Here is a 22,783-nt window from a genome sequence, read left to right as displayed (position 1 = left end):
GCAATGAAGTGGCGAGAGGGGGTCAGGTGCCAGCTGAAGGTGCATCCTAGGTTTTTGACTGAGGGTGATGTAATGGGTGGGGGCTTGTTCTTCAAATGGGCTGTGTCCTCCCACGTATTACTTATCTTTGATACACTCCCAAAGCAGTTTACAAAAGTTGGAGGAGGGAGTAAAAATGTATGTGATCATGTATGCACAGAGAGCAAAACTGCTTTTCCAAAAGCAGAATCTTGTCTCATGGAAGAGCCTAAACTTTATTTAGTAAAGGTGGGCACAGAGGACCACGTGGCAGCTGCACATATACCCTTTATTGGAACTCCCCTCTGCAACACAGATGAAGTTGCAACACCCCTGGTTGAATGAGCTCTTACATTTTCTGGAGGATCTTTACCTGCCAGTCTAACATTTTCGATATAGTTAATATAATCCATCTGGAGATAGCTTGCTTGGTGACGGCCAGTCCCAACTTGTGACCTGAATAGGCCACAAATAACTAGTCATTCTGCTGCAGTTTTGCAAATCTGGAGATGGAAAAGCTCAGTGCACGTCTAAGATCAAGTCTGAAGTCATTCTTCCTCTTTTCCCAGATGTGGAGGAGGATGGATAAAAAGATGGTAATGTTAACTTCTGGGTAATATGAAACTCTGAAACAATTTTGGTAAGAAAATTAGCCTCACTTTTAGTACCACTCTGTGTTTATGAAAGACAGTATGAGGAGGCTTGCAGGACAAAGCCTGTAGCTCACTCACCCTTTCTATTGTAATGGCCAGAAAAGGTCAACATTCTTATCTCTACACCAGCTGCAGAAGTTATTCCAGCGGCAGCGGCATAAAGATTTAGTTGCTGGCCTTCTGACCGAAAGCAAAACCTCAATTACATCGTCCGGGAGGTCCCAATCCTTGTATCTCAGCCTCTCAGAAACCATGCGTGAAGGCTGATAGTCCTGATATCCGGGTGGAGAACCCGACGCTCCTCTCGCAAGAAAAGGTCCTCTCTCTGTGGAAGACTAATCTGAAGGCAGATGGACTAATCCAGGGCAATTAGGATCATGGGTTTCTTGAACCTTCTCAACCTCCTGATTGTGTGAGGAATCACAGGGATTGGAGGAACCCCGTATAGGAGTGGAAATTCCCTGTCCACCACAAACGCATCTCCTAGAGCTCCTCTTGGGGGAAATTCCCTTTAGTACAGTTCGTACTTATTGTTTGCAGCGGTCTCGGTCAGATCCACTTCAGGAGTTCCCCAAAGGGTGAAGATCTCTTGAAGGACTTCCTGAGCTAGTTCTCACTCGTGGGAGACTCTGCCTGCTCAGAGCGTCCGCTGTTGTGTTGTTCTCTCCGGCTAGTTGAACTGCTGACAGATTCCTTCTTGTATTGCCCAGAACCAGAGTTGCATTGCCTCTCTGCACAGTGGTAGTGACCCTACACCACCTCTCTTGTTGAGGTAGTACATGGCCACTGTGTTGTCCGTCATTATCAGGACCTTCTTTCCCACGTACAGAGGGCGGAAAAGCCTTCAGTGCTAGTCTGATTGCCCTCAGCTCTAAAAGGTTGATATGTAGTTTGGACTCCGATGGGGACCAACGACCGCTGATGGTCAAATCGGTGGTATGAGCTCCCCACTGCGTGAGTGAGGCGTCCGTCAGTACGGTCATCTCCGGCCATGGTTGCCAAAACGGTTCTCCTTTCAAGATGTTCTCCCGACAGGCCCACCACTGAAGATCCAGTGAGACTGTTTGGGATTTGTAGGAGATGCTTCCTGGAAATACTGACCACTGGGTCCTGAGAGCCCACTGGAGAGATCTCATTCTCAGGTCGCCTCTGGCATCAGAAAAATGAAGGAAGCCGTGAGATCTAGCAACCTCAGAAAATTGAAGGTCAGTAGATGTTGGGCAGTCTGGAATTTTGTCACCATCTGCAGAATGTCTTGAGTCCTCACCTCAGTTGGCAAGGCATTTCCCAGGGATGCATCAAGGACTGCTTCGATAAACTGGAGTCTTTGAGATGCTATCATGTGGGACTTCTTGAAGTTGAGGGAGAAGCCCAGCCTGTGAAGGGAGTGACAGGTGGAGCTGAGATGTTACAAGGCCTGTTCTGGGGAACTGGCCCTGATCAGCCAATCGCCAAGGTAGGGGTAGACGTGAATCCCCCCTGTCCTCAGACTCGCTGCCACAATCGCCATTAGCTTGGAGAAAACCCTCTAGGCGGAGGTCAGCCCAAATGGCAGAACCCAAAACTGATAATGAGAACCGCTAACGGTGAACCTCTGGTACTGTGTGTGCTTGTGATGGATCAGCACATGATGTAAGCATCCTGGAAGTCCATGTTACGCTCACCTGGTTCCCACAGGGGCGTAGATTGAACCCGGACAGCTGCGGCCTCCACCAGCATGAAGCGTAGGGCAAAGATGACTGTCTGGACGGACCCCCTTAGTCTTGTAAGCTTGACTCGTAGAAATATTCTCCTGTAGTTGGAGAAAGGTATTTAGCCCCGTGGGTGTGAATACAGACCCCCTCCCTGTTCCCGCTCTCCCCACTTGCCACCTTCGATATTCCCAGTCAGTGTCCTCACCTTATGTTTTTGATTGGTGAGCTCTCCATCCTGCGTGGCATGCAGGGGCGCGTAGATACCAGTTACTTCACTGGTTTTAGGTGCTGGAGTTCCGGACGATTATTGAGTCCGGAGTTTGGCAATTTTAAAGAGTTCAAATGTCCAATGTTCATGCTTGCACTTCCCTGTTGATTTGCGGCGACAAATTCTGTCTGGAGGTTGCTGGCGGCGTTCAGGTAAGATTCTGTATCACCTAAACTATCCTGTAGTTGCGTGAGTTTAGCTCATTGTCTTTTCCTTTTTTCCTAGATGCGGCGTAAGAAGATGCAGCGTATTGAAGGATAAAGCCTCCGGTGATAATCAGGCAAGTCTTGTAATATAAGTGATTGTCTTTTTAGTCTCTTTAGGCTCACCTTGCCATTTCTTGTCTTTTCCCCAGATGTTTAAAATTCACCGAAAAAAGTGAGAGGCAGCGCCGAGTCGGAGATGCTATGGGCTGGTGAAAATGGAGCGGCGCTGCAGCTGGGATGCGACGCGTGCCGGAAGAATGTCCCTTCAGGTTTGGAGTGATGCAAGATCCGAAATCAGGTAAGGAATCAGATTAAAGTCCGTAATGTAACCTCTTCTACTATTTTCCTTTCTCTCCTAGGGGCTCCATGTTCAAGGCGGGTGTGGCAGAAGACTGGATGCAGGTTTGCAGGCATGGTGAGCGTTACGCTGCTAAATGCAGAATAACGCGAAGCGTGTGTTGTAGATCGGGCGTGGTTTAAATTGCTTCGAAAGTGGTCCCAGGTAAGAAGTTCCTGGAACCACACCTGAGTGAAAAGTAGTCCTTGTGGAAAAATAGTCCCTTCCAGGTCTCACGTTGGCCTGGATGCATGTGCAACATGGTCTGCCTGAGGTAAGTGAGGACTATGAGCCTGGTGCCTTAGGCACCAGGACTGATTCCTACTATGAGCCTGGCGCCTAAGGCGCCAGGACTGAACCAAGATAGCCCCTAGCCGGGGCTTCTGAGGTTTAAACAAATGTCCGGATGCCTGCTTCCGGGGCGGATGGGCTTGGTCCAGCTGTCCGGGGGTAGGCATCATGACAGTCCAATGATACCATCCGATTCTGAAGCTGAAAGGCCTGAAGGATCGGAGAAAGGGTTACCATCTTGAACTTGACCTTCCTGAGGAACTTGTTCAAGTCTCTTAAGTCCAAGATGGGTCTCAATCCTCCATCCTTTTTTGGAATTAGTAAATATTAGGAGTACCAAGCCTTGTTCCTCTCCGCCACAGGTACTGGTTCTAGCGCACCTTTCTCTAGCAGGGTTAACATCTCCTGCATAAGGAGCGGATCTGGAGTTGTTCCCCAGTGGAGGACTGAGGTTTTTGAATGAAAGTTGGGCAGTACCCTTGGCCAACTGTTTCCAATGCCCAAACATCTGAAGTAATAGCCTGCCATTCTGTCAGATGCTGTGACAACCTGCCTCCTACTGCAGTCTTGTGTACAAAGACCTCAGAGGTTTTGGAGCAGCCGAGGCAGTGTCTGAAGGTAAGTCAGCCGCTGCTGTTGCGGTCTTAGTACCTCTCCCCTGTCTACAAAGGGCGAATCGTATGTCCTCTTTGAGCTGGCTGTCCTCTGCCCCTTCCGGATGCGGAATAATAGCGAAAGGACCTACACCTCCAGGGCGCACCTGTGGGGCGGTTTGGAGTTTGCATTATTGCAGCTCCAAGGGATTTGGCCACCGCCTTGGAAGTTTGCAGCTTCTCCAAACTCATCAGCTTTATTTCCAAATAAATGTGTGTCGTCAAAAGGCATGGTGAGAAGTCTGGATTGTACATTTGGGGCAGATCCTGACTTTCGCAACAAGGCAAATCTGTGTATCACTGTACTAGCCGCCATGGCTCTGCTGATGCTGTCAACAGAGTCGAGACCAGTCTGGAGGGATTCGCACATAGTGTCTTTCCCATCCCGGACAATGTAAACAAAACCGTCTCGTTCCTCCCCCTCAGGGATATGGTCAGCCACCACAGAAATGCACTCCCAAAGGGTGTGTGTAAATTCCGATTGCGTGCACGTAGCATTGGCAGATTTTAAAGCCATACTGCCGACCGAGAAAGCCTTCTTGGCCATGGAAATATAACATTTATCATCTCTATCCTGCAGTATCATGGAATAGGCATTTTGTCTACCTGAGAAAGTGGCTGCTTGCACTACCAGACTTTCTGGTGCAGGGTGCTTTAAGAGGTACAAAGGTTCAGAACTAGAGGCTCTGTATTTGGCTGTTAGTTTTTTACAGCCGGGATAACCTCAGGTGTTTCCCAATTGGAAGCCACTCTCCTTTGTAAAGCTTGATGGAAAGGGACAATTGGGCCCTCCTGTGGTCCTTTGTCTAATATATCTATCTGTGAGAATGTCCTGTTCAAAAACAGGTGTGGGTCTCGACCATGCCATATATTCCATGACCCTTGACATTAGCTGTCTATATGTTACTTCGGCATGGTCTCCAGGGTCTGCCTTTCCAAAATCAATCTCAGGAGGGGTATCAATACCAATACCACTAGCTTCATGAAGACATTCTTGTACATTTTTCATGCGCAAATCCTCTGATATAAGTTCATCAGGCACCTATGGTGTCCCATATTGCAACCCAAAGGGTCTTTCATCCTGGACTCCTCTGTGTCTTCATAAATTGAAGAGTGATTTATAGTATTCTGCGTGTGGCATAGGTGTATACGTTTTTTCATTTGAAGTAGGCATTATGGTAGTCATCACAGGAGCCGAAAGCATCAAAATTGTCGATGTTGATGGCCTCGACAAAAGCGGTGATGGCTTCGATGAGAGCGTGGATTGCTTCGACGATAGCGTCAATGGCTTTGACGATTGTGTCCAAGGGATTGACACATGCAGCACCGAGGAGGATGACACTCGAGGCGTAGATGGCTTCTCCATCGGTATTGGTGTCGAAGACTCACTTTTTTGACCTGAAAAGGGTTCCTTTTACGTCAATGATGTCGGGTTTTTTAGACTTTCAGGAGACTTACTCTCGACTCGAGGGATGAGATCGCTCTCGAGGAGATTTGGCGGCCTGGCTCCGAAGACGCACAGCTTTTGTGCTTCTGAGATCTTCCGACTCTAGGTGTTGTGGAGGCGGTCAAAGCCACGTTCTCGAACACCGTTAAGATATAGAGTCTACACTCCTCCCACTGAGCTCTGGTACTAGATTTAGAAGGACAAACAACCCGTTCAGTTGAACTGGACGGCGACCTATGGCGCCTCTTTTTTCCATGCCTCGAAGTCGAGGAGTGGTGCTCACCACTTCTTGAATGGGACGGTTTAGACCTCTTTCGACTAGGAGAATTTGATCGACTAGTTGATTTTTTTTCGTTTAGCTGGAGTAGAGGGGATTTTTGAGGCTTACCTGTCGCCAACTTCCCTCTGCGCTCTGTCAAGGCTTTCGCTGTCATCAACAGGCAGTCCTCGCACTCCGAACACGGATGAATCGACCCTAGACCCCACAGACAAATCCTATGCCGGTCCGTCACAGACATCTTTGCACTGCAGTCACAGTAATTCTTGAAGGCAGATCGAGGAGTGGACGCCGTCGATGACGAACCCATATTGTGTCGAAAACTCAAAGTGATGAAGATGAATTTACGAAGAAAACTCGAAGAAGATTTCTGTCAGGAACTAGGCGTTACGTTAACGAAGCTGTAAAGCGCAGAAAAAACATAACTGAGGCCAACGGGTGTTGCGCGTGCTACATATACCTGAGGTGATGTTGACATTGAGACGGAGGCCTCCCAGGGACATCAACTCGACCAGCCATCGATACACAGAACCCTCTGCTGAAAAAATATTTCAGAGGCAGCAAGCTCGATATTGGGAAATACCAAAGATAAGGAATACGTGGGAGGACACAATCCATTCGAAAGAGCGGTTTTGTCGCAGATTAAGATTTCAGTTTTTTCTAGCATTGAGGAGGAGGTGGTTGTTAATCATCCAGCGGTCTGAGAGGCAAGAAGCAAGTTCTGGGTTTTGAGAAGACAGGGAATTGGGGATCTTGAAGATGATCTGAGAATCATCGGGATAGTTGTAGCAGGAGAGGTTGTGCGAGTGGATAAGCGCGGGGAGAGGCGAAAGTTAGGTGTTGATGAGGAAAGCGTAGAGGGAGGCTCCCTGAGGGACTCCGTGGGAGACTGGGCAGGGGGGAGCAGAGGAGACCGGATGGAGGAAAATGATTTGGGAGCAGTCAGAGGAAAGAAATGATCCCTCTAAGGGTGGTGTCCCTGATGCCTAGGGCGAAGAGTCCGCTTGTGAGAATGGAGTGGTTGATCATGTCGAAAGCTGCGGACAGTTCAAAGAGGGTTCCCTCCTTGGAGGGGGGAGAGGGAAGGGAGGAGAGTAGGGAGGAGGATAAATACGGGGAGATAGTTACCTTGTTCCAGTGTGGGATCCTGGAGAAGTCGGGGGGAGTCAGAGATGAGAAAAAAATAAATGAGTGATCAGTCCAGATAAGGGGGTGGTTGAGGGGGGTGAGATCAGATTGGAAGAGCTGAATACTACATCAAGGGTGAGACAAGCAATGGGTGTGGGGCCCGATATAAGTTGGGCCATGTTGAGGGCTTCAAAGTTGTCAATGAGATGACGGTCATGCGGTTGGAGGGGGTGTCGAACCAGATGTTCAGATCACATAGAAGAGTATGCGTGGGATGAGAGATCATGATGCCCGCCAGAGTCACTCAAGAGAGTCTTCAAAAGTTCTGTTATAGCTCGTGGGTCTACAAATGAGGAGAAAGCTGAGGGAGAACGTGGGAGACAGGTGAAATTTGACTAGCAGGGATTTTCAGTCTCCGCTGCAAAGTTGTTTCTCAACGTGTAGGGGTGTGAGGTGATGTTTGTGGAGGATTGCTATTCCCCCTGCTCTGCTGGCTCTGTTGTGCGTGTTCAGGGAGTAGCCAGGGGGGAGGGGGGGAGACCTCCTGTGAGTGGGGAGGAGGTTGTCATAGACCTAGGTTTCAGTGATGAAGATGTCTAGGTTTTCGTCAGAGATAAGGTCGAAAATCATGTGTTTGTTTCTGGTGACAGATCTTGCATTAAGGAGTATGCATGAGAGGGGGTGCCGAGTGCAGTGGCCTGCAGGGAGTTGGAGGGTATTGTGACAGGAGATGCTGCAAGTAGGAATGGGGGAACTGGGTGTACAAAGACGGAGTGGGAGAGGGGTGGGAGGAGGGGAGAGGTGAACAAGGGAAGAGCAAGGAGGCTAGTTGCTTGCGGGGAGGGGGGGGTGAAGGGGAGAGGGGCCTTGTTGAGTTACCACGGGAGAGGAAGAGAAGATGGACAGGAATGGGGGAGGGGGCATGGGTGTAAGAGTGGGAAAGGATCTGGTCGTGGAGGGAGGTTGGGGGAGGATTGCAGCAGAGGGGGTCTGCAAGTAGGGGGGCTTCTGTACCTAAGCTGATGGGAGGGTGCCAGAAGTGTGTGGGTGAGGGTCTACTGAATGGGGAGACTTGGCCAGGCTATGCGGGCTGCGGTTAGGAGTGTGAAAGTGTAGGGCTAGAGGGGTGCGAGCAAGTGGGTTTTGGGTGGCAGGGGTAGTGCCTGAGGATGGAGAGTTGGGAAGGGGGATCCCAGAGGATCGGTGTGAGAGTTGGGGTGCTTGAGTGGATGTTGGAGTGGGGACTGTGGAGAGGGCTGAGGGGTGCTGTCGGCGGGGGCAGGGAGGAGGGTGAGGTGGAGGGGCGGTCTTCTGGTTTCTGGTAGGCCATAATGCTCCTCTGGCCTTGGATGTTTGGCATGGTGGAAGAGTGGGTTCAGAGCAGGGTTGAGTGGTGGGGGTTGAGTTGGGCAACTCAACTGGGATAGGGGTTGGCTGTACATGAAACAGTCGGTATAAAGAGATGAACTGAAAATTAAAATATGAACACTGCTTGAAACCACCGAGAGTCAGGAAGTGCACATGGCAGTCAGAAGCAGTTCAAATAGCAGCAGTTTTGAAAAACACCTAGATTCAAAGGCTGCACAGGGCCTACAATGCAGGGACAGTCAAATTACGAACAGTTTTGAAAACAAGAAAAACACCTAGATTCAAAGGTGCAGAAGGACTAAAATGCAGAAGCAGAGAGAATGACAACAGTTTGAAAAATCATCTAGATTCAAAAAGGTGCAAGAAGCATGAAACATGGAAGCAGTCAAGATAGCAACAATGTTGAAAGAAACCCAGATTCAGAAGATGCACAGGGCCTAACATTCGGAGATGGTCAAATTAGTAAAGATTTTAATAAAACGCCTAGATTCAAGGCCTAAAACGCAGAAACAATCAAGATGGCAACAAGGGTCAAAGAAACCTAGATTCAGAAGGTGCACAGGGCCTAAAACACAGAAGCATTCAAGATAGCAACAGTTTGAAAAAAAGGGCCTGGAATGCACAGACAAGCAGAGTACGAACATTGCATGAGAACCAAACAGTCAAGGGGTGCACAGGACCTAAAATCTAGTAACAGTCAAGATAGCAATAGTTTTGAACAGACACCTACATTCGAAAGGTGTGCAAGGCCTAAAACGCGGAAGCCGTCAAATTAGCAACAATTTTGAGAAACATCTAGATTCAGAAGGTCCAGAGTGCCTAAAATGCGGATGCAGTCAAATTAGCAATAATTTTGAACAGACACCTAGATTCGAAAGGAGACTAGGCCTAAAACAAGGAAGCTGTCAAATTAGCAATAGTTTAAAAAGCACCTACACTCAAAAGGAGCACAGGGTCTAGAAGGCACAGACAATTGAAATATGAAACACTGCTTGAAAACGACACAGTCAAGAGGTGCACAGGCATAGAATGCTGAAGCAGCCTAAATAATATCAGTTTTGACAAACACCTAGATCCAGAAAGTGCCCAGGGCCTAGTATAATGGTGGACTAAGCGCTGCAAGGTGCAAAGTTCAATCCAATGGATAACTCTGGGTCTGGCAGGAGCGGCGCCCTAGCCCTGAACCAGCCTTAGAAGGTGTAGATGTGTTGGGGATTTACTGGAGTACAGTAATGGCTTCACTCCCCAACCAGACCACCTTACCTGTCTGTTGGCGTAGGGTGACTCGCTGTGTGTCCGTGGGCAAACAGGGGCAAACAGGGAAGGGAGCTGCCCAGAAGGGTGCTGTCCTTTGCCTCTGGCCCTTAGGGCAGTCCTGCCCGGACAGCCGGCTGGGAGAGCCGTTGAAGAGTAGAGAGTCTCATGGTAGCAAAGCGCAAACCAATAACTGAAACTGGGGAAAAACAGGGAAAGGGAAGGGCCAAGTTCCAGCTAGGCCACATGGTGCAAAGAGGCACCCGGACCAGGAGGGAGAGAGGAGGCTGGGCTGAGGGAGGAGAGGTAAGCGGGACGGTGAGGGAGCAGACAGAAAAGGGAAAACAGAGGCTGTAGGTGGAGAAAAAAATGTAAGCACAGGGATGCAAGGGATCAGTGAAGCACCCAATATTGGAAGCAACAGTGGTTGCGCTTACCAGACCAAAATTTGCTTTGCCACTACTTTAAAAAATGTATTTGGACCAACTCTATGAACTACATGAGGTCATTTTGTCATTAGGCACCTTTATCAACGGATGCAATTATCTTAATGATCATTCATTATATTCGTATTAATTTTTGGGGTATTTTTTTAAATTAGGTACTGTACATACTTTTGGAGACATTTCAGTTGAATGGAAAGATAACACTACATTATTTATATTGTTTAACAATTGCAACAATTTTCTCCTGATGAAGGGAATCCATTTCCCGAAACACGTTGAGCCTCAACTGTTATGCATAAAGAAGACTTGTGTATACAAATTTGTAAGTTAAAAATACTTTCATTTTAAAGAAACTGAACTTTGCACTTGTTCATATGTTTTGAGTGGTTGTTTTTCGCCAGTATATAGGTGTGCAGGGGACACGAGTATACTAGTCTTTGAATACCATCTTCCTCTACTCAGAATCTGTGCAGTGTGCTTGCATTCTTCTGACAGCATACACTGGCAAATCAAATCATCACGTAAGAACCACAACCTACAAAACATACTTGCAATTGTAATCCTCCAATTTAATGTACTTAACCAAATTCTCAAGTGCCTATGACTGTAGCTCAGACAATAACCTGAAAGGTGTCAACAGAACCAAAAATACAGGAAAATGTAGTGCAGCACAAAAGGGTAAGAGGAATCAGTGCGCCAAGCAGCAGGGAAACAAAGGAAGCCATTTTAAGCAACATTCACCAGCTTAAATGGTCCCACTAACAGTCACAAAAGGGGCACTGCTGTAGCAGCTTAAACAGCAAGATTCACTGGTTTACGCTAGATCCTTCCTACCCTCAGGATGCACTGGTTAACACCAATTAAAAGACTCACTCTTGTTAAAGCACCTAAATTATCTCTCTCTCTGCATAGAGCAAATCTTGATCCAGACAGACCAAAAAAGTCATTGGAGCAACACAGCAGAAGAGGAATTGCAAATATAACAAGGGCTCTAGGAGACCGATTGGGAACTGTAGTTTTATAGAAAGAAGAAAAATTAGCAAACTTCATGGCCTGGCAAAACAAATCTGTTACCAAGATTACAGATTCATACAGTAGACATTACCTGTGTTTTCACATGTTGATCTGGAGCAGTCACCAAGGTGGCACAGCTGAGCCACAACATTACCATAATAGATAGAAAGAGACAAGCTGCTAGAATCCAACGAGGCAACCCAGATCGCCTGGAACAGAGAACAAAACAATTGTATGCAACTGTGTACATTGAAAGACATACCTACTCATTACAATGCATACCAGATTATTCAATCAAGAATCATGTTTTGGATCCTTCATCTGTTAATGAGCCAATGTTTCCACTGTCCAGGAAAAAACTGAACAAAAACTAAGCGTTAGTTACCCTCCACCACATGAGGTTTCCCAGTCACCCCTCCACCCAACCTGGCAGACTGGTATTCTACATTTACAAGAATACAAAATAAAACAATCTGCAGTGACACGCAAGTGCAAGTTACTCACTATAGTAAAGTTTGTATTCTCAGTCATACAGCCCATTCATTCTTGGTCTTGTGGCTTTGTGCCAGTTGAAAATACCATAGAAGGTGTTGTAGCATTGTAACAGAGTTCAAACCCAGAAGGCTTAGAAGCAAGAGATTATGAACTAAGAGCACTTCTCAGCTTTGGTGCCTCTTTTCACATCCAGCTCCAGTCAGGACAGTTTTTCCACTCATTAACAGTAGAGTATTTGTTGTGGCTTAAAGGAGCAAGGGGATGGACGGGCAGTTGCATGACTGAAATACCTGAATACCAAGGACTCAGGAATTAGTATGCACAGAAATAAAAGTTGTTTCACTGTAACTATTCTTCTCAAGCATTGGAATCTTTTTACAGATTCATATGCTTGGCTGAATATTCCCTGAACCAATGGACACCCTGACATTAAAAGAATTTTAAGCCGAGGGGCCCTGGAAACAAGGTACTCCCACCTATGGTGTGATGAGCTACTTAGGTGGTAAATTGGAGATTCCCAGTGCCATTTGTGACATAGTCCAATACCTGAGAGTAGACAGTGGTAATGCAGTGACTCTTAGGGGCTAGTGAGCCAACCCACTCGTGGTGAAGGCCTCGGAGGAGGCACACGATGGATGCCCCAGGCTCCCCTGTTCACACTAGCCTTGTACGTCTGCACAGCCATATTGTTCTTGAAACCCATTACAGCTTACAAGTGGACCAACAGGTGGGAAGCCTTGCAGAAGTTGGGCAAATTAACCCATAGTTCACAGAGCCATTGTAGCAGTTGTTTGAACACCATGGTGCAGGGATTAAAAGACTAGTGTTACTTACCCAATAGGCCATACAGCTTGCATGCTTCTGCACACAAAAATCCAGAAGTTAAAAGCATTAAACTTTACAAGCATATACAACCGAAGACACCTATCCTCAAAACCCACAACAGCAGCAGCCAGCCTCAGAGTGAATGCAAGATGGCGGAGGGATTGATTATCAGGGTGTACCACACACTGATTACTAACACCTGAAACCTATGATCCACAGCAGCAGCATTTAATCTGAAAATGAATAAAAGAGGAGCAAGCCTGACAAAGTGTGTGAGGCAGTGGTATGGCATGAGAAGCAGAATAGAGCATGTAAGTGCAATGAGCGGGAAAAATTGGAGAGGCAGTGAAGCAAAATGGGAGGAGAGACCAAGAAGAGTGGAGTTGGAGAGAGAACCAAGAGTGGCAATGGGAGAGAGAGAGAGAAAGAGCAGAAAGAAAAATAAAATCAGTTGGATGAAATGAGGGCTCCAAAGAAAGTAGGTTGCAATTCGTTGGGTAAAAATGGTTGCACTTTCTATTGTTTCGCCAATTGTATTTACCTTGAGGTGCCGATACACAGAACTGGAATTTATTTTTGGCCATGCTGCAAGGTTTCAAATTGAAACAAAGAACTGCTGAACAACACTCATTGCAACAAGGGTTATTGGACCACGATCCTCTGCAATTGTGTTCCACATATGCAAATGAAGCAGGACGCATATTGAATGTTAAACCAGTGTACATACTCTAAACCTAGTTGAACCTCTTCCATGCATCCAACAGTATGCTGTTTCTGAAGAGGCAGAAGGTATGAAACGTTCACTGAATCATTGCTTAAGCAAGGAATTATTGTCCCTATGCATTGTCTGTGTAATACTCAGATTTTGCCTATTCAAAAACCTAGGAATAAAATGCATCGATTATACAAGACCTCAGTGTCGTGTGGTAGATCAAAACCAGGAGACAGACACAGTGGCATAGTTTTCAAACTTTTATTTATTGAGAAGTCACCAGAAACCTAGGCTGTTCCCATCTTTAAGGTGTTTGTGCTTATTCTATAAAGAAAATATGTAAAAAGGGTGCTTGTCAGGAAGTCTGTTACTAATAAGAGTCCCATTTGGAATCCAATGCTACATGCGTTCTGTCCCGACAACTTAGAATCACAAACTGAAAAAAATACAAATGAGCTTAGCCTTTAAGCCAGCGTAGTAGGTCCTTTTCAATGCAAGCTCCTCACTTCTGTGTAAAGGCTGAGCCCGGAGTTTCCGAATTTTTCTCTCCTGTATTGTTAAAGTCAGTCTGATAAAGTGTCTCTTTCGCCCCCGTCTTGGAGCCTTGTTTCTCTCACCTCATCCTGGAGTCTCTAGTCTCTCATCCTGCCTTGTGGGTTTGTTTCTTTTATTCCTCCTTGGAATCTTTGGTACCTCCATTTGCCTTGGGGTTTTGTCTCGTCCCATCTTGGGAGGTTTCTTGCCCCCGCCCCTGAAACCGGTGGTCTCTGGTTTCTCACTCTGCCCTTACCCTGCCATAGGGTTTTGTTGGGCCGGCCCTCCCCTCTACCTTGGAGCCCTCTATTCCTGTGTTGGTGCTAGCCAGGAGTGGTGGAGTTATGCTGCCATAGTAAGTCCTGGTCTGTCCACTCCAAGCAGTTACCAGGCAGAAGTTGCCTGTGTCTCCGTTGGGGCCCTGGGTTTGGCATCTCATTCTGCCGGTTCTCTTTTCCGGTTGTCACGGTCCTGCATTACACCTCTCTGGCTCCTGGAATGGCAGGTTTTTCACGTTCCACAGTCTTGGTCGCAGCTCTCTTGGCCACACTTGCATACGCACCTCATCTGGCAACACTTTCCATGAGGAGGGTCCTGCCCTTCTCAGGTTCGGCAGGCTTCTCTCTCCCGGTTCAATGCGGACTGCCTCCATCTTCCTCTCTCTGCAAAGGGGTGGTTCGCTCAAGCCTCTTCTCGTTCCAAGCGAATCGACCTTGCAGAGCTAGTTCAAAAGGAAGGTGGACGGTTCAAGTCATTACACAAATTCAAACCCATGCAGCCAGGGAGAATCAGTGATATCCCTATCAGGGAATCTCCTATCCCCAGAAGGGGGTGGGAGAAGGGATTAGTTTATTACCTGTAACTCCAATTCACCAGCGTTGGTATCTTTCATGGATTCACATGCTGTGAATATTCCCCATCAGGCTGGGAATCCCCGGTTACTTTGACCTATGGAAAAGACACCCCGAGTGTCCCATTGACGTCACTGTGGGTGCAATCGGTACCCACCAATGGGAAGTCAAGTGTCTAGATCTGCCCCAGCAGCTTCCCCTCAGATTTTAACCAATCCAGCTGGAAGATATCCCCCTGAAGAGGATATTTGCCTGGTGGGAGTAGGCTGGAGGGTGCATGTGAATCTATGAAAGATACAAACGCTGGAGAAATGGAGTTACATGTAAAAAACTCCCTTCTCCAGCATTGGATACATCATGGATTCACATGCTGTGAATAGATTCTCTAGCAGTATACAGGTTAGGAGGTGGTAAACCAGGCAAACACAGATTAAGTAGTTTAAAATTGTCTGCGTTAAAGTGAAAAGAATACATACGCAAGTTTAGAAAGGAAACAACCCGGGAAGCTGCAGGGTTTACATTACTGGAACAGCCATTGAAGGACTGCCCGTCCCATCTGTACATCCTCAGCGTGTTGCTGATGTAAGCAGTAGTGCCTGGTAAATATGTACGGCAGTGCACATGTTGCCACTTGGCAAATGTCTCTGATGGGTACCCCAGACCAGAGAGCCGCTAAGGTAGCCGTGGCTCTGGTGGAGTGCGCTCTGGGAGCCGTTTGCAACGGCCTATTGGCCATAGAGTGGCAGAAAGAAACCCATCTTGAAATGCCCTGTTTTTATATGGATTTTCCCCAGTTGGATGGACCAAAGGCGACAAACAACTGCTTAGTCGATCAGAAAGATTTTGTACGATCCAAATAATATTTCAATGCCCTTTTGACATCAAGAGAGAGCAGGGCCTTCTTGGCTGGTGAAGTGACATTTTGAAAGAATGTGGGAAGAGTTATGGTTGCATTTTTATGAAACTCTGAAGGTACTTTAGGGATGAAATGACAAAGTTGCTCACTGTAGTGACTACCTTACTCCTAGTCCATAGTCCCCCGGCCCTACCAAAATCATATCAGATGCATCGAATCCGATTTGAATTAGCCATTCAATCCATAGAATCCATCATAACATGGAAATACTTGGACTTACATAGAAAGATCATTGTAGAAGAGAAAATCCCATCAATTAATATACTATGAACAAAGTTCAACATAGTAAATGGAGTCCTGAATATATGGAAAGAAGCATGTAAGCAGATGCTAATGAAACTGAATTTGAATGCAGATAAACTGATTATGCGTCCGCTAGAAGTCAAAAAGAGAATACAATGAACGATTGGATCAATACAATAGATAAGAAAGCCCAATACCAACTTGATCTAAACTGCCATTTAGAAAATAGGGCATTAAACCAGTAACCACAATATCTGGCCTTTTTTCCATCGATCAATCGGAGACACATTTTTACGAATGCAACTCAACTTGCTTCCAAAGCGAGAAGTTCAAGCAAAGTACGGACAAATACGTCTTGACGAGAACTATTGCCGATTCTGTCAAAGATCGGAACAAATTGAATGAATATACCATATCATGGAATGCACAGTTTTGACCAACACAAAACTATTATTCGCTGCTATGCTCCCAGTGAATGTGATCCTACGGGACATCAATCAACGATGGGCAGAGATTCTGTTAGGAACTTATAAAACACTTATCTGTAGAGTAATACAGTTTTGGAACAATGTAAAAGAATTTATGACATAAAGGAAGAGTTAACGAACTGTTAATGACAACGGACTAAAATAATACACACCCACGGAAAGGAAGAGCATGATAAACAGTCCCAATGACACCACGGGCATAAATTTGAATGAATGAGAAGAGGAGAAATGTTAATTTTATATGTAGATGTACTTAAGCGATGAATAATGGAAACGTTTGGAAACAAACTATCATTTTAATAAAACACTTTTTTTTTTTAAAATAGTCCCCTTTCCACCATACTTGAGGGACACTACGTCCTTCGGGACGGGACCGGAGCACTTGTTAATAGCATCAAAACATTACATTTTTGTGTCCTTTTAGCCACTGCACGTGACCATAGCCCCACATTCCTGAGCTGCGCCCCGCGCATCGCCCTTCAGTCCTTTTCTATCGCCAGGTCTAAGACCATTTAAGCAACCATAGAGGATACTTATTAGCGGAGACAGCAGGCGGGCGTATGGAGGAAAGGGGACTATGGAGTAGGAGTAAGGTAGTCACTACGGTGAGTAACTTTGTCCTACTCCTGCATCCCTTCCCCTTTCCTCCATACTTGTGGGAGATTCCCAAGCACTAACCATAGGTATTACGGGTGGATGTAAATTTCCCTTATTGAAACAAATTCTTAAGAACTGCCTGGCCAAATTGGACATCAGCCTGGGAGCTCAGGTGGAGACAGTAATGTTTGCAGAAATTCGATGGGGACGTCCATGTAGCCGCCTTGGCAATGGACTCCCAAGGGACGTACTTTTGGAAGGCAACAGCAGCCACTTTGCCCCGGACCAGATGTTCATAAATGACCTTTGGTGGTTGAAGGCATTGAATCTTGTAGGCCTCTGAACACATGAAATAATCCTGCGGGAGATGGATGCTTTTGAGGCTGGTTTCCCCTTTGAGTCACCAAACGTAACAAAGAGCTGCGAAGAGCTTCTGAGTTTGCTCATCCTATCGAGGTAGAATTTTATTTATGTTTTTAATTTATAAAGCACACAAACAGCCTGGAGGCATTGTGACGCTTTTACAAGAAGGCAACTTAGTTACATAGCACATACAAACGTGTTACATATGTAGATTATATACAGTAGTTTGATGAAATGGCATTTTTACATGGTATAGTGTGCGTAGCTAACAGCTGTTGAGTTCAAAACAAATAGTGTTTTGTTAGCTTTACGGAAAAAGCTTGTCTGATGTCTAGGTTGTGCAGGACCTGCTCGGCGTCAGAGGCCGGGTTCGGGGAGAAGACTGGTAAAGATATTGACTGGTTCAAATTAAATTCCAAAACCACTTTAGGAAGGAAGGGAGAGTGCGAAGCACAACCTTAGCCTTATGGAAACTAGGAACGGATGTTCCACAGAAAGAGCCTGAAGCTCACTTATTCGTCTTGCAGATGTTACCACAATCAAAAAGACCACCTTCCAAGACAGGTACTTGAGTTCGGCAGTGGCCATGGGTTCAAAAGGCATACAAGGACCACATTCGAATCTCATTCGGGGCGTGGGGTCTGAACCAGTGGAAAAAGATGAAGACCTGCAAAGTGTCTTTTGACGACTGGGTTAGCGAAAAGGAGCAGCCGTCTGTAGACAGGTAAGCCGCAATGGCGGACAAATATGCCCTGCATGATAAGACATGTATGCTGGAGGCTGCAAGGTCAGATACAAAGGACACAACAGAGTCAATAGAAGCATGCCTGGGATCAAGCTCTTTAGCTACACACCAATGGCAAAAACGGAGCCACTTGCTCCTGTATTGAGCTCTTGTAGAAGGCTTTCTTGCCGCTTTATTAAACGCATGTTGTCCTCGGAGAGGTTGAACTGCATAAATTAAATGAAAATCAAAACCTGGCCACCACGGAGCTATGAAGAGGAGAGTGCAGTTTGATGCACTCCTGAGTTTCCAAAGTGAAGGATGAATCAGTGGCAAAGGAGGGAAGGCATAAGCTTTCATGTTGTCCCAAGGGATCTCAAGGGCGCCCCCAAGGAAGACACTCTGAGCCTGTCAATGGAAGCATAGAGAGGAAGTTTCCTGTTCAATGATGTCGCAAAGAGGTCCACCTCTGGAGTACCCCACTGCTGAAAAATCAACATTGATGTTCATCTCCCACTCGTACCTCGTTGCAGATTGGTGGCTTAGGGAGTCTGCAGTCAGATTGAGGTGACGTGGAATGTGTACAGCAACGTTGTGCTGGATAGCCTATTCCAAAATGGGATAGCAAGGTCCACCAGGAGGGTAGACTTGGTGCCCCCTGGTATTGTTGATGTAAAACATTGCTACGGAATTGTCCGTGCAAATTCGAACCACACTGTTGGTGATAGAGGGTTGAAAAGACTTGACCGCCAGACAAACTGCCAGGAGCCTCAGGTAATTGAAATGGAACCACCTGTCTTGAGGCATCCACAAATCGTAAACCTCGAGGTGATGCAGTGTCGCTCCCCACTCCATAAGGGAGGAGTCTGTATTAACCGTTACTTGTGGGCAGGGCTCCTGGAAGGAGGTCCCCACTGAAAGATTGCGGCCGGTCGACCACCACTGAAGATCTGCCGTTATGCAGTATGGGACTGGAATCAACTTGGAATCTGGTTCTGTAGCATGCAACCAGCACCTCCGAAGAGAAAGCCGAGGGTGCCTCCTTTTCAGTCGTGCAAGAGGTAGAGAGAGCTAACACACAAGAAGCCATGAGGCCCAAGAATCTCTGGAACCACCAGGCCGACATGTGAGAGGACTGGAGGAAGACCTGGCACATGTTCGAAAGGTCTGCAGTCCTGTCCTCTGCCAGGAACACTCTGGTGCTAACGGTTACCTAACGGAAACCGAGAAAGATCAGGTCTTAGGCAACCATCAACAACGATTTCTGCCAGTTTACCGACAGCCCAAGATGGAACAGGAGCTGAAGGAGTGACTGAAGATTGGCCGTAACGGCCTGTGGGCAAGGACTACGCAGGAGCCAATCGTCCAAGTATGGATACACATGAACCCCCTGCAGTCTGAGGAATGCTGCAATGACCGACATCTTCATAAAGACATGTGGTGCCCAGCTGAGACCAAACAGAAGCACACAATACTGGAAGTGTTCCGTCCCCACCGAGAACTACAGATATTTTTGATGCAAGCTCCAGATCAGAATGTGCATGTATTCATCCTGGAGGTCTACAATGCTGAGCCAATCGTCCTTCCGGAGAGAGGTCTTTAACTGGCAAGCCATAATCCTCTTGAATTTCTCTTGGGGTAGAAAGAGATTGAACTTGGATAGGTCGAGGATAGTGTGCATGCCAGCCTGGTTGTGTTTGTATACTGTAAACAGACAGGAGTAGCAGCCCTCCCCTTGCTTCAAGGGAACAGCTGCTCTGAGGTCTAGAAGTTTCTGTACCTCAGCTCTGAGGGAGGGCGACCCAGTCTGCTGGGGGGGGAGGGTGGGTTAGGGACAAGGGGAAGCCCGTCCGACTGACTGACAAAACCCATCGGTCTTCGGTGATGGTCTGCCACGCCTCCAGATGAGACAAAATTCATCCTCCCACTGGAGTCTCGTGCGACTGATGAAAAATATCATTTAGATGTTTTATCAGCGGCGAGACCACCCGTTGCTGAAGAGGAGGCTGTTGGCTGAGAGAAAAACTAGCCACCTTGCCATTGCAGTTTACGGCGGGCCCACCAGCTGGAGCATCTGCTTGGCACGCACAGCGGTCCTGAAAGCCTCTGAAACCCGAGAAGGACCTCGTTTGAGACCCCGACCACCAAGTATAAGGTGTCTTTTGTGGAGTTTTCGCAAGGACCGATACCGACTTGGCAGTTTGAGTACTTGCCTTGGTCTTCGCGAGTTCCTCAACCATGGAGGAAAGGAATGGTCCTCGAAGGGGAGATCAAGCACCTTGTTCTAAACTACCTTCGAAAAAAAACTTTTTAGCATGCAGCCACAACTGGGAGGAAATGTCTACTCCGACCCTAATGCCTCTAGCGAAAGTGTCTACGTGATGGGCCGCAACCTCAAGTAGCTCCTGCGCCAGAACCCCGGCGTCAGATAAGCCGCCCTTGAAGTCTTCGAGTCGATCAGGTGGAAAACATTCCTGAAACTCTGCTAGCTCCTTCCACAGTCTGACGTTGGTAGCTGCCAGGATAAGCTCAGTATTAGCATGACGCAGCTGAAGAGCTGAATTTGAAAAAAACCTTTTTCTCAATGGCGTCAAGAAGCTTGTCCTCCATGGAAAGGATCCGAGACACTGCAGTGGAGGATGTAGAGGCTGGCTTCGACTGGAGCGTAGCAGCTGCCACCACCGTAGACGAGGGGTGCAGGCATGCAGACAAGGATGTGTCCTCAGATGCGTGAAGCTTATAGCAAGCATCAAATTGCTTGTTTAGGTGCTGGTCAGAATTAGGTTTTTCCCAGACCTTATGGGCCTCGGCCAGGGCATCCTTCTGAAGGAACAGGTTGGTGCGCTCCTGTGTCGAAGGAGTGGAGGCTCCAGAAAGAACACCCTCTTGTGGAGCTGGGCCTTCGAGCATTGGGATGTCTAGCAGTGCCATCATATCCAGCACCCGATCGTGAAAGGCTCTAATAGAGCGGGCCTGGAATGCACTCCTATTCCTCTTGGTGAGTGAGGAACACTGTTGATGGCTCGTTTTCTTAGCATTCGACGTATCTCGTGCTGTAAAACCTGATGGTGTGGGTGAGATACCTTTTTGGGAGGCATCAAGATTTGCGTGCTCTAACTCCAACAAGTGGCTGTATTGGATTGCATCTAGCACCCACCTGTCGCTCGTTATTGTTTGCCACTTGTCGAGATAGAACGCCACATTTCCCCTCACCTGTCTCCCCCTGAGGCAGTCATTGCTGTGCCTTATTTTTCCCATCTCTCTGGAAGGTGGCCACGCTTTTGTTGCCCTTGATGGTATTCTATGTTTCGCTGGGAGGATTGGTAATTCAGCTTGTAGCCCTGAGAATAATATCCAGGACTATTGTAGAGGAGCAGCTGAATGCCTCTGCAGGAAGTTCCGCCCCCCATTCTTCCTATATGTTGGAAACCGGAAATCACGACAAGCACACCACCAGTGATGGTGCCTATTCCATGGAGTGACTTAGAGAAAAGGTATCCATTGAGAAAACCCTATATGATGAACCCCCACAGAGATGACAATCTCTTGGAGGAGAGCCCCGAAGGAATATGAAAATGAGAGAAAAAGAGGCTGGTGACGTCATAAGAAATGATTGTGACACACTGAGAAGAATGGTCAAAGAGGGAGATGCATAGACCTTATAGAATCCGATGACGAAGTAAAGAATCAAGTAAACTTATATATGCAGAATGAAGATTGCACATGTGAAGAGCACTGCAGAAAATGTGAGCCGTTTATAAGTGTACAGATGCAGCAACGCAAGTAGACTAAGTGATCATAAAGGCTTGCTATACGTAGCGAATAGACTGCAGGCGCTGCCGGCATTAGATAGAATCTGGACATCGGTGTCACATGTTTAGTAAGCTTAGACCCGTGAAGAAAGAAGGATCGGAAAGCTGTGTTGCAGTAAGAAAGCAGCTGAAGATTGAGGAAAGGCCTGAAATAGCTGTCTGGCCTGCTGTCAAAGGATGGAGTGGCAAAGAACCGGTTATCTATCCTTGAAAAGTGAACGTGAGAAGCTGAATCAGCCCTTATTAATGTGCAAGAAAGAACACCATTAGTGCCAAAATTGTTAATTCAAGACAATTAAATACTGCAAAACACACTGAAATACAGTCTTCTGTCATGTGAGCCAAGGATCGAAATAAGAGTTGGGCGTGCAGACCAGAACTATGATAAGAGTGAGCCTATACTCCTTTTTATTCTCAGGAGCAAGGATACTTTGCACAGACAAGTTCAAAGACAATCTGAATGGCAGACAGCATAAGCAATGAGAGATGTTGGGCTAACTGGGTGGGGAGACACGGTCAAGTCCACCCACTGGCACCTGCGGTAACAGCTTACATGCGGCTAGTGAGCCGAATGTTCCAGAAGAGTACAAGCGTGCCAACCAATAATAGAGGGCCATATAATGAAGGGCCTTATAGTTTGATAGCCACTGGTGTACCATGTATATAGTAACTGATGAAGAGGACTTTCACTAGGGGTGGGCATAAGTTGTTGACCTGACTGTAGAAACCCAATCACAACCCAATCCCTCAAAGTATACTTAGATGTTCCCCTTAAGCCAATCACAACCCCCTGTAGATTTTTCTTGTTTGCCGCGTAGTATGACGTCACGTATGACACATTTTTAGTATATAAATGTGTTTTCTATGCAAAATAATTGAGAGTTCGAGCGAACTTCAATTGATGTCCGTTGTAATTCCCCGTATTAGACAATTGAAAATAAAACAGTCGGGAGAGACTTTTTGCCAGTAGTCGGTCTTATTATAGGTGCAAGGGTTATCCTGCAGCCCATCCCGAGTATGGCGTGTTACTGATTTAAAGGGCCCCCAAAGGGTTCACTACCATAGTTCTTGCTGTCTCTAGAGATTGAGAATCTTGCATTACCTGACGCTCCTCGAAAGGAGCGAAAGGACCGCCTGCCCTGAAGGGCTGTAAGAGACCTAGCCGTGTC

At 46.9% G+C, this 22,783-nt stretch overlaps 1 protein-coding gene across 5 annotated transcripts in view; it reads right to left on the bottom strand.

Annotated features, from left to right (window-relative positions):
* TMEM59L (transmembrane protein 59 like) overlaps positions 1 to 22,783 on the bottom strand; it is a 690,169-nt gene that overhangs the window by 88,597 nt on the left and 578,789 nt on the right. For all 5 annotated transcript variants that reach the window (XM_069649302.1, XM_069649301.1, XM_069649305.1 and 2 more), the window contains one exon: positions 11,146 to 11,263. In XM_069649302.1, the coding sequence (XP_069505403.1) occupies positions 11,146 to 11,263 (118 nt within the window). The remainder of the gene's footprint in view (positions 1 to 11,145; positions 11,264 to 22,783) is intronic.

Source organism: Ambystoma mexicanum, chromosome 1p (assembly GCF_040938575.1).
Source record: "Ambystoma mexicanum isolate Mex_15411 chromosome 1p, UKY_AmexF1_1, whole genome shotgun sequence".
Classification (NCBI taxonomy): Eukaryota; Metazoa; Chordata; class Amphibia; order Caudata; family Ambystomatidae; genus Ambystoma; species Ambystoma mexicanum.
The sequence above is the reverse complement of the archived record's forward strand: the minus strand, read 5'-3'. Positions and strand labels throughout refer to the sequence as shown.